This window comes from Salminus brasiliensis, chromosome 4 (genome assembly GCF_030463535.1).
Source record: "Salminus brasiliensis chromosome 4, fSalBra1.hap2, whole genome shotgun sequence".
In the NCBI taxonomy this organism is placed as follows: domain Eukaryota; kingdom Metazoa; phylum Chordata; class Actinopteri; order Characiformes; family Bryconidae; genus Salminus; species Salminus brasiliensis.
In genome coordinates, this window is record NC_132881.1 from 22,033,878 (window position 1) to 22,047,181 (window position 13,304).

At 41.0% G+C, this 13,304-nt stretch overlaps 1 protein-coding gene across 1 annotated transcript in view; it reads left to right on the forward strand.

The window, feature by feature from the left end:
• Window positions 1–1,904: 1,904 nt before the first annotated feature.
• rps6ka2 (ribosomal protein S6 kinase, polypeptide 2) overlaps window positions 1,905–13,304 on the forward strand; it is a 41,120-nt gene continuing 29,720 nt past the window's right edge. The window contains exon 1 of the mRNA XM_072677615.1: window positions 1,905–2,404. Within this exon, the coding sequence (XP_072533716.1) occupies window positions 2,306–2,404 (99 nt within the window). The 5' untranslated portion in view covers window positions 1,905–2,305. The remainder of the gene's footprint in view (window positions 2,405–13,304) is intronic.

Here is a 13,304-nt window from a genome sequence, read left to right on the forward strand (position 1 = left end):
GGTGCCATTTTGTACTTGAATATGTTAAACACTAAATTGTCCCCAGATGACAATGTCCTCATTCCCTATTCCTATTGATCAGTTAATGTGTGTTGCGCAATCACTGGAAAATCCCAAAGCTATGATGGTTATTTCAGGCCACTCTTGTGTTCTCATTGTTGTGCATTTTTCCCTGTTTTAATGCACCATGCTATATTTAGTCATGCACAACAGACATTGATCGGCTTGATTGATTGACTGATACATTCGTCTAGCTGTCCTGGCCAGAAGCATCTGTCAGATGTAATGAATGGTGTGATTATTCCTCAGGCTTGTTGTTCTGTAGCCCATTATGAAGGTTATCTTTTCATTATTATTATTAAATTTCTCCTAATGGTCTAGTAGTTGTTATAAATCAAATGATCTTGTGTCCAAATCTATATTTATCCATACATTTAAAAAAATGTCATGATAGGAAATGTATGATATATGATTTTGAGTCTGAATTATGTAGCATAGATAAAAGTGCCAAAGTTGAGTATACTCAAATCTCCATGGAGTTACTCACATCGGGAAAAATGTGGATAATGATGCAAGGCCAGCAATGACGGAGTCAGGAGAACTTGCGGTGATGCTTGTTGGCATAGCAACGCTTCATAACTTCCTGTTAGTTCAATATGGATCAGTATGTTAATATTTTGTGTACTAACCTGCCAAACCTGCACTATTAAGACTAGTATGTTGTATGTAGTATTAGTGTGTAGTACGCAGTTTGTGAATTTGGGACACCGGCCTGGTCCTACTTATAGACGGATAGCTTCCAAAAAGCTTTCAAAAAATGTCCTGTTAACCAAATTAACCCAAGCCATGGAGGGAAGATAAACTGCTTCATAATTGAAGAACAGGTGAACTGCTAATGCAAAAGAAATTACACTACTCTTGACTACTCTTGTAAGCCAGACTACTGCCTGTTGTGAGAGAGTCTAGGCCATTTGAATAATAGAAAAGGACCAATCAAGGCCCGCTGCTTCAGATTGATAAGTGTAAGAGAAGGCAGTTGTGAAAAACATCTGGCTCACCATGGAGCGGTTTGTCCTACTCAGTGACTTTCTACACTAATTTCATTATTGAGTATGTAAATCACATCAATGAGACATCCCCAAAATGCTGATGCATATTGCTAACTAGGAGGGTAACTTGTATTAATGATGTTTTGCTGTTAGTTCAAATACTGTGCTTTATCACAACCAACTCTAGCAAAAGCTCCTTATAAATCAAGTCCTTGCATCATTGGCAGTTGCACGTTAGGGAGGGGGCTGTAACCAAAACCTTTCATTGAGCCACATGCTAGTCTTGAAGACAGGCAGTTCTTGAAGTTTATGTCTTGGAAGCAGGAAAAGTGGTTAACTGTAAGGACCTGAGCCACTCTGAGAAGGGCCAGATTATGATGCATGGACGACTGGGTCAAAGCATCTCCATAACAGCCAGTCTTGTAGGGTGTTCCCAGGATACAGTGATCAGCACCTACCAAAAGTGCTCCAAATAAGGACAACCGGTGAACAGGCGACAGGGTCATGGACACGGACGCCCAAGGCTCGCTGATGTTTGTGGGGATTGCCTGTCCGTAGCACAAACTGCTAAACGTCAGCTAATTCTGGACATGTCTCGTGGATGTTTTGGCGACACGAGTGGGACCTACCCAAGTGGTTTTAATGTTATGGCTGATCGGTTACTACCCAGCTCTGCTGACTGTAGCCTATCCAATCCAGGCCATCGCCAAACTGCGCTCAAGTAAGAACTCGTAGCCAATCAGCGCGCCGGGGCGTGGCCTGTCGGAATACGGGCGGGAAAGAAAGGAACGGCCCTGTGCGCGAGCAGCGCGCTGTGATTGGGCAGCTGATCAGCTCGGTAGTTCAGGAGGGAGGTGAAGCTGAAGGTGCTCAAGGCTGGCAGACAGCAGCGGAGCTCACAGCGACTCCACACAGGCATGACAGCCGAGAGCTGGGCTGAACGCAGGGCTTGCCTCTCGTACCTGCCATGCCGTAAACTGCCTGAATCCGGTGACACTGCGGGGACAGGACAGGTCCGCCGACGCTGACTTCGGTCTATTGCTGCTGCTGCTGCTGCTGCTGTTGTTGTGTTAATTTGGTCTCGTCTCCCTTGTGGTCGCCCGACCTGCTCATAACTCCGCGTTATGGATTAGTGAAGGGGGGCGGCCGAGAAGCGACTGTAAATCCCCCTCAGTGCTGTGCGGCTGATCTGGAATTAAGCCCAGGACAAAGATACACTGCCTTCAGGAGGACAGCGGAGCGGAACTGAGGACGGTATGGACACAAACATGAGGAAATTCACAGTGCGGCGGTGGTTTTCGGTCTACCTGCGCAAGAAGTCTCGCTCCAAGAGCTCCAGTCTGTGTAAACTAGAGGTGAGTGTGTGTTTATATCTGCCGCGCGCGCGCGTGTGTGTGTGTTCTAGCTAACCGTCGTCGCTGCAAGTTTGTAGCATAGCCGCGTGCAACCAGCCTACACAGCAGAACACGTGCATGTGTGTGTGTTGAAGATCTCTGCAGTGTTGGTTTAGTGTGCGTGAACGCTGGAGATGTTGAAGCAACACTGTGGAGGGGGCTTTGCCGGGTGTCGTTGTCGGCTCTGTGGCGGAATGTCGTGCCTGGTGAACGAGGCGCAGTGCGTGTGTTGGTGTGTGAGCGCACACAGGCTTAAACTCACTGGTCAGCCCTACACAGACACCTGCACTCAAGCAAGTCTTTCTTTCTGTCCCAGAGAGAAGAGCTTTAGAAATGACATCACCACAGACTTAAGCTTTGTTTATGAACTCTGAAGGACATTCCCAGCCTGGCTCTATCGACAAATATCAAAAACTCCCCAAAACAAAGGTGCTTCACATGGATCTTTGAGCGATGCCATAGAAGAACCACGTTTGCTTCCACAAAGAACCTGTTTGCAATGAGGAGGTGTGAGTGTGAAGGTCTTTAAAAGGTCTAAAGATCCTTCACTGCTTTTAAAGGTTATTCACCAAACCCAAGGATCTTCACACTCACATTCTCAATCTCTGTTCCAAGCATGGTCCTTTGTTGAACCTAAAGTGGCTCTTGGTTCTTCTATGGCATCGCTCAAAGAACGAAGTTGGTACTACTTTCCATGCCTGTAGCCTAGAACAACGAGTTTTCAAGCCACACACAAGTTAGCTGTGTCGCAAAGATCAAGTACGGCTCTCTTATCTTTCCTGTGGAGACACTGAAAGGGGAATTGCACTGATTTTCCCGGATTTCTTCATATTGCAGTCATTTAGAAACAGTCCAAGCTAAAAGGGCTCTCTGAAACCCTTTTTGGTGGCATGCAGAACCATGTGTTGGAGGTTTTCCTTGTCCATGAAGAACAAGGAACCAGGCAAAGAAACATATAAGTGTTCAGATGGGTCTTTGAATTGCCATGGTTCTATATAGTCCCGAAGAACAGCTTGATGTGAAATGTGTGAAATCTACTGGAACAGTCAGAATTGTTCACAGTGGTGGTGACTGGAACAAAGTATTTAAAGCAGTCTGAAAGCTACTTCACAGTGGGTTACAGAGGTGTTGCCTGATTCCTGCGACACAGTTCTGTAGAGCAAAAATTAGGCATTTTAAAATCCACTAAAAGAGGGAAGGCAACATAGTACCCTAAGAGAATTGTCCACTGTCTTACCCTCACCATTACTCAGAATGAGCATGTAGGATCACTGATGGCTTTGAAGGGCAGATGAAATGTCCATGCTTTGTTGTAGACGTCATTTCCCTGGGTTATATTACCATTGTAAAGAACCACTTCACCCCAAACCATTGCGACTGACTTTGTTTACGCCTCAAACACTGTCAGGATTCAGTGGAAAACTTCTTTAAACGTTGTTCATAGACAGTTCCCTCAACCCTAAAGACTCTATAAATGATTATGTAGAAGAAGACGTAGATGAAGAACTTCTGGTACTATAGTAAACTGTAATAGACATGTGTGAGTGTGAAGAACCTTTAAGTATATGCTATTTCATCAAATGATGGTTCTTTGGACCTTTTGAAGATGTTCTTCACACTCACTGTATGTAAATGTCTGATCACTGTTGTCTGAGTAAACAGTAACACACTAGACTAGTCCCCTCTTTGTTTTCAAACAGGCCTGGACACTTTGACATTGTTGTGTTTTTTTTTTTTTGCTGAGCGCTCAAAATGTCAGTTGACTGATATGATCAACCTTGACATACCTGTCTGGCCATATTAAAAGTTAAGACATCGAACTGCTTGAGTTATTTGGTGATGACCGCGTTTCAGGTGCTGAGGTATGAAATGAAGTGGGACATTCACAATAAGTTGAGTCCAGCTTTCCTCGTGTTGAAGCGCACTATAAAATAGGTCATGTTTTGTTTTTTTGTAGGGTATCTCTAATGCCCACAATACTACATGATGAGATGTTTTGATATTGCAATGCTTAATCTTTAAGGTTGTGATTCATTTAATTGTAGCGTCTGTGCTGAACCATTTGTCATAATGTCAGTTGAGGAACAAAGTGGGAGTGAAATATTGTGTCCTCTGAATTGTAGACGCCCGCATAATGTGTTTACCAGAGACAAACATTACGCTAAGTCTGCGCTTTAATTGCAGTGTAATTTGTCATCTGTGGACATTTACAGCAAAGTAAGTCAGGATATAATCAGGTTAATATGCAGATGTGATGATAGAATAGCACAGATATGGGAATTGTGAGCTGATGCTGATACTGATGAACATTTATAAATTAGTAAATTAGGAATGCATCTACTTAAATTGACATTGTACATAAATCCAACATGTATTTCTGTCAGTTACAAATGCACTAAAATAAATTAGATGCAGCTAAATAGTCTGTAGTTTAATAATGAAACATTACATTTCGGTTAATCTATTAGATCTGAGCTTCTGTCTGATGCCAATATACACAAATCAGTCAGAACATTAAAACCACACTCCTAATATTGTGTAGGTCCCCTTTGTACCTCCAAAACAGCCCTGATCCAGCCCTCTGAAGTAGTCCTGTTGTTTCTGGCACCAAGACATTAGCAGCAGATCCTTTAAGATGAGATGAGATGTGGTTGTGGTTGGCTTGTGGTTGGTGTGGTGCAACAGATAACACCACTATCTGCCACTGCGCTACCACACCATGTGGGAGACTGGGGTTCGATTCTCGGTCTGGGTGACTATACTGCGCTACACCAATAAGAGTCCTTGGGCAAGACTCCTAACACTACATTGGCCCACATCTGTAATACGAGTAACCTTGTAAGTCGCTCTGGATAAGAGCGTCAGCTAAATGCCACAAATGTAAATGTAAATGTAAATGTGGGGCGTCCATGAATCACATCAGTGAGCCTTGGGCGTCTGTGACCCTGTCACAAGTTCACTGGTTGTCCTTCCTGTTATCACTTTTGATACTGACTGCATACCTGGAACACCCCACAAGACCTGCCTGATGTTTTGGAGATGCTCTGACCCAGTCATCATAGCCATTTTGTTTTCCATGTTATGGCTCATCTGCAGTTTACAGCTCAGACTGGACGAATTTTGATTTGGTGTTATAATTTCCAGATGAGAGCATATGAACAAGGGGGACATCCACTAGCTTTGCTGTAGGGTGATGTGGTGAGAAGGTGTGTCACATATCCATAATCAAAAGGTCACAGGTTCAAGGCCCAGCATCCTGATGTTAAAAACTCCATTACATATCAAGGATCCAAAAGCTCTAAAATCCTTTTTTTTCCTTCACTAGGATGGTAGTCATCAAAGGTTGTATGGCGCTAGTTTTTTGCTTTTGGTATGTTTCTTTAATATAACATTTATAATCAGATGGGAAAATTCAATATGGATGTTGGTGTAGGTTCTTTTAAAGCAGAAGGTGATGAAGGTTTGCTGTTATGAGAAAAGAGGAAGGACGTTTGTGGTGCATGTGGGAGGGTATTTGTGGACGGTGAAGTTCATCCAAGCCAGTATGAGTGAGTAAGTATGCTTGTCTAGAGCCTAAAAAACCATTATACCTTAGGGGCAGTACTGCCTTTAGGCCATCTGTTTGTAGAGTCTTCTGTTTACACCCCATTGCAGGTCTGAGCTCCAGCTACTGGGGCGGATGTCAGTGCAGTGAGCCCCAGGGGCTGCTGTAGAGGAGAGCAAAGGAGGGGAGTGTAACGGAGCAAATCTGGTACATAGGTTGCCGCACTGAAAGGCTCTCTCCCACAGAATAACAATGAGTGATACTAAACTGTACACCACACAACACTATAGACAGTGCTGCCTTTTGGTCTCTTAAAGAAATACTCATGTTTTTTTTAACCTGAGCCGTTTTACGGATCTGTTGAGTCAAGGATGATTGATTATCACGAAGGCTTACCTTGTACTTCTAAATGGATCGAAGTCCCATCGATTCAAAACACACTTATAGTAGAAGGTGTTTAAGCCGCTGCCCATTAGTTTCTGTTCTAACAGAGAGTCTAGGGTGCATGCTTTCTTTTCTTTGGACATCAATGTTAGTGTCCGTGGTAATCGATCATATAGGGTTTAGGTTGAAAAAACGCTGGAATGACCGCTTCACCTTTACAATTAACAGCCTACTTTGTGCTTTGGATTAATGAAGGTAGTCCTCAGGCATTGCTAGTCAGACACAAAAACCTGGCCCAGCTGCAGGCTTTTCAGTTAAAGATGGGCAGAAGCTTTTCAAGGAATAGGCACCTGCCAACTTGAGATTAAACTGCTGGCCTTTGAAGCACACTGGACCATGCATCCTGAAGAATCCAATAATTTTTTGGTCCTCTATTAACTAGAATAAGCCCAGCACAAAGGCTACTTTGATTGCTTTGAATACAAAAGAATACTTTGAGCTATTGATGCTATGAGTCCAGTCAGCCCAAAAGGACAAAGCTGAACTGCATCGTCTCCAGTGTGGATTATCTGTCAATCAATCCTAGTTTGTGCTGTTCTCTGCTGAATTTTATACACACACACACACACACACACACACACACACACACATACATATATATGCACATTTACCAGACAAGTAACAAAATGCTTGTAGTTTCAGGTGACTCAAGACAAACTAGAGACTTTGTCAGCACTCTCAGTGTTAGTATTTCAATCAGTGGAAGTTCCCAAAAATTTTAAAAACCCATTGGGCTTTCAATATTTTAATAATAATATCCTCAGATACTTTAGATTTACTACATTAGATGATGGAACAGTAAAGGGTTTAATTGCATCCAGCCACAAGAGCATTGGTGAGGTCAGGTACTGATGTTGGAAATTTAGCTCTTGATCACAAACCCACCCAGAGAGAGCATAGGTAATTATACTCTCTCTGGCCCCATCTGTTAATTGCAAAGCAGCATGACCAGGAACTCAAACTCGTGGTCCTCGAGCAATAGTGTTAGCATCTTAGTCTGCTGAGCCACAGCCCAGTCACATTTATCTTGATGCAGATATTCCATATATTGGAAAGCTTGTCTGGTGCACACAGTTGGACTATACAGTTGTGGAAATTATTAGATTCAGAATTGCAAACGACCGTAGTGTGTGCTGTAAATAGTGAAGTAAAGTTTGTAATGCTCATTTTCATATATATCATTGTGTGAAATCAAGCATCTGGTGTGTCTTGCGATGCGATTCAATGGGTCATGTGGTCACACTAACGTAGGTCTCAGCAAGGTTCGGCTGTTCTTGCCCAGAGAGAAAGCAAATCTGCCAGATTATTACTCATCTAACCTGCCAAGTAAAACAATTGGGGCAAATTAAGTATGTACATTGAGAAACCTTTAGAGGTCAAATTAACCTCATTGCGCCCCCTTAAACTCAATTGAGAAGTAAATTAATTGAGACAGAAAGAAGGTTGGGTGCTTTCTGCTCGCTCCCCAGGCTTAGTTTGTAAGGCTCAGCCTGACTGTGGACACAGCTAAATGCAGCTGCTGCACTGTATTGCATCAGGTATGCATTACCAGCTACTGCACTAGGGCTTTGTGCTCTGGGTCTGCATTATGATATCCTGGCAGCAAGCATTATGTCTTGGCGCAGACAATGCAGAGAGGGACGAAGGGTGTCGTTCAGTGCCAGTTAAAGGAGACATGCACGGTTCAGCAGCAGCACTGTACTCTATTATCGGGGCCTTGTGCATCTACACTTGAGTAATGTATGATGTATGACTTTATAAGGTCATGAAAATTGATTTTCGTTCTTTGTAAGTCTGCTGGCTAATGGACTTTTGCTGTGAGAGATGCTGTGCTAAAACTGTTTTTGCAGGGATAGTGGTAAATCTGCTCGTTAGCTATGTAGGATGTACCATGAAATTGCATTTCAGCAATTTACAGTTTTTAGTTTTTTACCATGACCTGGCAGTTAACTACAGGGTGTAATTTACTGTGTGTTCTACACTTTCCTAATGCTTGTCAATTTTTCCTGCTTTTAACATATCAACCTTCAAAAAATGGTTAACCTACTTTTGTGCAGTCCTTATATGTAGAAGGTTGGGGCTCATAGCTAGCACATAAAATATAATATAATATATATTTAATAATTAATGTTGAATACGCCAATAAAATGATCATATACACATCAGCATTTTAACAAAAGACAAATGTTCAAGCACTTCTTTTGTTGCTGTAAAGAAAAATGTATTTAAGTGAGAAACTACAGGGTCATATTAAACAGAAATATGAATTTTGCTAATCGGAGCACTCCTAGATGTCACGGTTTGTCAAGTTCAGAGACAGAGGTGGTCGTACTTGCTGGTTTTCTTTTAATACAAGAAAATAAAATACAACAAACAGAAACCAAACAAGCACAAAGTTTACCAAATACAACAACACAAGAATCACATAAACAGGCCAAATAAAATAAATAAATAAATAAATAAATAAAAAAACCCCACAAAACCGCCATGAACACACACCAACATGGACATGCACATGACCAGACAAGGCACGACTGAAACCAAGGGGTACTTATACAGAGGGTAATGAGGAACACCTGGGAGTAACAAGGGGGCGTGGTTACAAAGAAGACACTGATGGAAACACTAACGGACAGGCGTGGCTAGGACAGACAAGACACAAACAGAGCCATGGGAGCACATGACAACACAAAACAGAGTCAAACATGACAACAGGGACAGGCATGACACTAGAAAACAACTTGTGTTGACTTATGTATGCATGTACTCCACAAGACTCAGCCAGCATTTACATCAATGAGCCTTGGTTGTCATGACCCTGCAACTGGTTCACTTGTAGTTCTTCCTTGTACCACTTCTGGTAGGTTCTGACCACTGTGTACCCAAAAATAACCCATGTCATCTAGCCAATACAATGTGGCCCTTGTCAGAGTATTACATTTTTCCTGCTTCCAATATATCAACTTCAGGAACTCACGGCTTACTTGCTGCCTAATATAAACAAATATATATATATATATATATATATATATATATATATATATATATATATATATATATATATATATATATACACATACATACATACATACATACATGTATGTATGTATATGTATATGTGTGTATATATATATATATATATATATATATATATATATATATATATATATATATATATATATGTGTGTATGTGTATGTGTATGTGTGTGTGTGTATGTATGTGTATATATATATATATATATGTTCCATTGTAATAAGAAAATCATTGATATTCATTTTGTGTTCTTTTCCAAGAAGCATCCAAATCTGGACTGGTTGTGTAGCTGTGATGAGGGAAATGACACTTTAAATCGCAACCTTAAATTAAAATAGTGTTACTTCTTAATATACCAAATATTGTTTGCCCTTGCTAAAAGGCCTACGCTGTATGTTAAAATTGTTCTTTGGGGACCCTGAGTGGTCCAGCGTGTCAGTTGCCTGGTGTTGCATCAGCAGCAGTTCTGAAAAACGTGTTGGTTGACTGTGCACATGTTGAAGGAGACATGTGCCGGTTTTCATTGCATGTAATATGGGGAAAATATGTATGGTTTGGGAAATTGGCGATCCAAATTATTATTTGTTTTTTATTATTCAAATGAAAGTATCTCCATTGTATTTTTTTTAGCCTGTGAGATATTAGCATTGTGCTAGCAAGCAGGGGCTTGGCTGTGGGGCTTGTCAGAGATGTGTGCACTATGTGTTTTTATGTTTACTTTATTTTACTTTATTCAAAAAAACAAAGGAGATATCCTCAAACAAATGACAGCTAGACATAAGCGTCATGTGAAACTCCTGATTACGATGTGCTTCGAGTCATCTGTATTGCAGGGATCACCGCTGTATTAACTCTCTTTGGGTCATTTACCTGTTTCCTGCTGGCTATTGTTTATAACAACCCCCCACTGCACTCTTTCTCTGTGTCTGGGCTGTAGCTGGCAGTACTGTCTTTTTTTTTTTTTTTTTTTTTTTTGAGCTTTTGAAGAGATATAATAAAGAGGACTGGATGAGTAGTATAAAGAAAGGGCTGCAAAATGAAGAGGAAGATTGAGGGGGAAGGTTGAGCACCGTCATATTTCAAAGCCCCTCATATGACGACGGCAAAAAGTAATCTTTTCTTTTTTATATATTTTTGAAGTTACTTTAGGCTGTACTAATTCAGGCGTTGGTACATGTTCACGCCAAATTACATATAATGCGAAGAAGTTCAGATACTTCAATATTAATCTGGTTTCATCTCATTAAATTTTCTTTAACTCCCTGTTGTTCAAACATTGTTCATGTAGCTGGGCATACATTTTATGTCCTACATGTTTCATGTTTAGCATATTCTTGTAATCTATGTCTCTTATACATCTAAATTAATGTATTGTTATGTCTGGCTCATAGAAGACCAAAGCGTTGGTCACATGGTCAATATTACAACAATCTAAAATACACCCTGAGAGCTATGATCTAACCATGCTGCCATCTCTCATGGTAGTCTACCCTGGATCTGAGCAAGCAGGTGATCAAGAAAGGCCCCCCACTTCTCAAGTCTCTTATAAATTCTCCCAGGTGCATCCCCTTAATCATTGCACCTCCCACCTGCTAGTCATATCTATCCCGCAAACGACCAGCAGAGGCCACACAGTCGTAACAGTATATATAGACATGTAGTCTGGTGACACTGATGTTTCCTGTCTTTTTTTTTGTTTGTTTTAAAACCTACTGTGGACTGACGAGTGTCCGACAGTCATGCCACTAAAACTTCTGGTGGTTGATGTAACCATTGACTGAAACTGCTGGCTCATATCTGCTTGATTTTATGCATTACACCACTGCAGCACTATTGGTTGATTAGATACATGCATGAATGAGAAGATGTACAGGTCATCTTGATAAAGTGGTTGTTAAGTGTATGTATACCAGAAGCTAAGGCTAATTTAATGAATATGTGACTTGGCCATTACAAAGCACAGTAGGTCTTGATCTGAAATGCTCTTCTAGCTGTTCATACATGTCCTGCTCAGTCAAACACTGGTATTGTGGTTTATGTTAAGTCACTATTTGAGGCCACCAACACACCAGCTAGACTTATTAGCTGCCAAAAAAGATCTAATAAATGTAATGTATTTGTAGCTCATTATGTAATATGGTTCATGTTGTTACATCAGATTTTCCATGGATATATTGAACTCATGCTTTCAAGCATGCAAGCTCTTTCGAAATGTGTTTAATTCAATATTTATAAAAACAAAAAAATTAATTTGTGAGATGATTCTATTGCCTGTCCATTAATAAACACAGATTAGATAATTAGTTAATATTAAACAATAATATGAAATTATTTCCATGTGATTCAACAACAGTGGGGCTGCAGCCTGCAGTGCCCACAGTAGGTGTAAATAAACACACTGCCACTAAGCGCACTGTGGACTGCCAGTTTCTACATGAGGTTTTATATTCACACAATGTTTGATGTATTTATTTTCATGTACTGTACCTGTAAACCTGTGTTTAAAACATTTTAAAACAAAGATTATGTACATGTGTCCTCTGATATTGTGTTGGTTTACTCTCACTGTATGTATTGCAGATAGCAGTTGCGTTATTGCATGATGTTGTCATATGCCAGACGTAAGTGAAATGACTAGCTTAATAGTTTCGGTAGAGTAAGTGATATATGTATGTTTTTTAGTCAATTACAACAGACCACTCAGGGCTAGAATAGAGGGAGAAAAGGCAGAGGGTAATTTTGGTTACGCTCGTGTATTCATCTGTGCGCCATCTCCCTAAAATGTGTTGCGTGTGGAGGAACAGCTGGCTCTGCTGCTGGTTACACAACGTTTGTTTCAGAATTCCGCGGCACGCACTTTGCTCCGCGACCTTCTGTTGCACTGGGGTCAGCCAGGGATTCATTGTCACACTGTGCAATTGCATTTGTTGAATATGAAATCTTCGGCTTTGGACTAATCTGATTTAGGCATTGAAATGTTCTTATGCGCTACTACGCTTCATTGTTGCTTGTAAGACTCCTTCTCGACCCAGCTGGCCTCGCGGATCAGCAATGATAGGCTTAAGGAATCAACCAGTGTAATTATAAATAATGATGTATTTTTTGCTTTCTTTTCTCAAGAAACCGTCCTGTATAATCATATATAATTATGAATGTTTTTTCTTCTCTTTTCTTTCTATGGTGCTTCAGATTTAGTTCTAGAAAGAATTGGTCTCATAAACTGCTGAACTTGATTTAGATTAAGATTATAAGATACCTTAAATAGGCTACATTTTTGGACTTAACGTAATCGTGAATCCAGTTGATCTCTCTTGACTCAAAGTCTCACTAGACTTTTTAGGCTGGTTCAACATGAGGCTGTTTAAGCCTATTATGTATATGTTTTGGCTTGGATTCTAAATAGTAATTGCTTATCATGACATCTCATTTACATATTTATATGGTTGAATTGTGACTCAGCCTTGTGTGCTTAAGCTGTCCATCAGATGTACTCCGCGCACTCATCACTTTGTTAAAACAGCCCTCGTTGGTCATCCAGGGTTATGCAATGCTGTTCTATGTTTATTTATTTTTTTTGCAGGGTGTGAGATAAGCCGGTTTAAGAGGGCTTTTAGCTGTGTCAACCAAGCCTGCTTCAATCACCGCCACTGCTCAGCGTTGGCAGTCGCATGCTTTTTCCTCTGAGCACATGTCTGCAGCATGGCAGCGAGGGCACCTAACGTCAGTCCCTTTTGCAGGCATCCCCACCCGCTGTCCACTTCCCTTTGGCCAAGACTGCGGCACTTAGTGGGGTGTCTGCAAGTCTTCTCCCATTGCACCGCTCTGAGATTAGATATTCA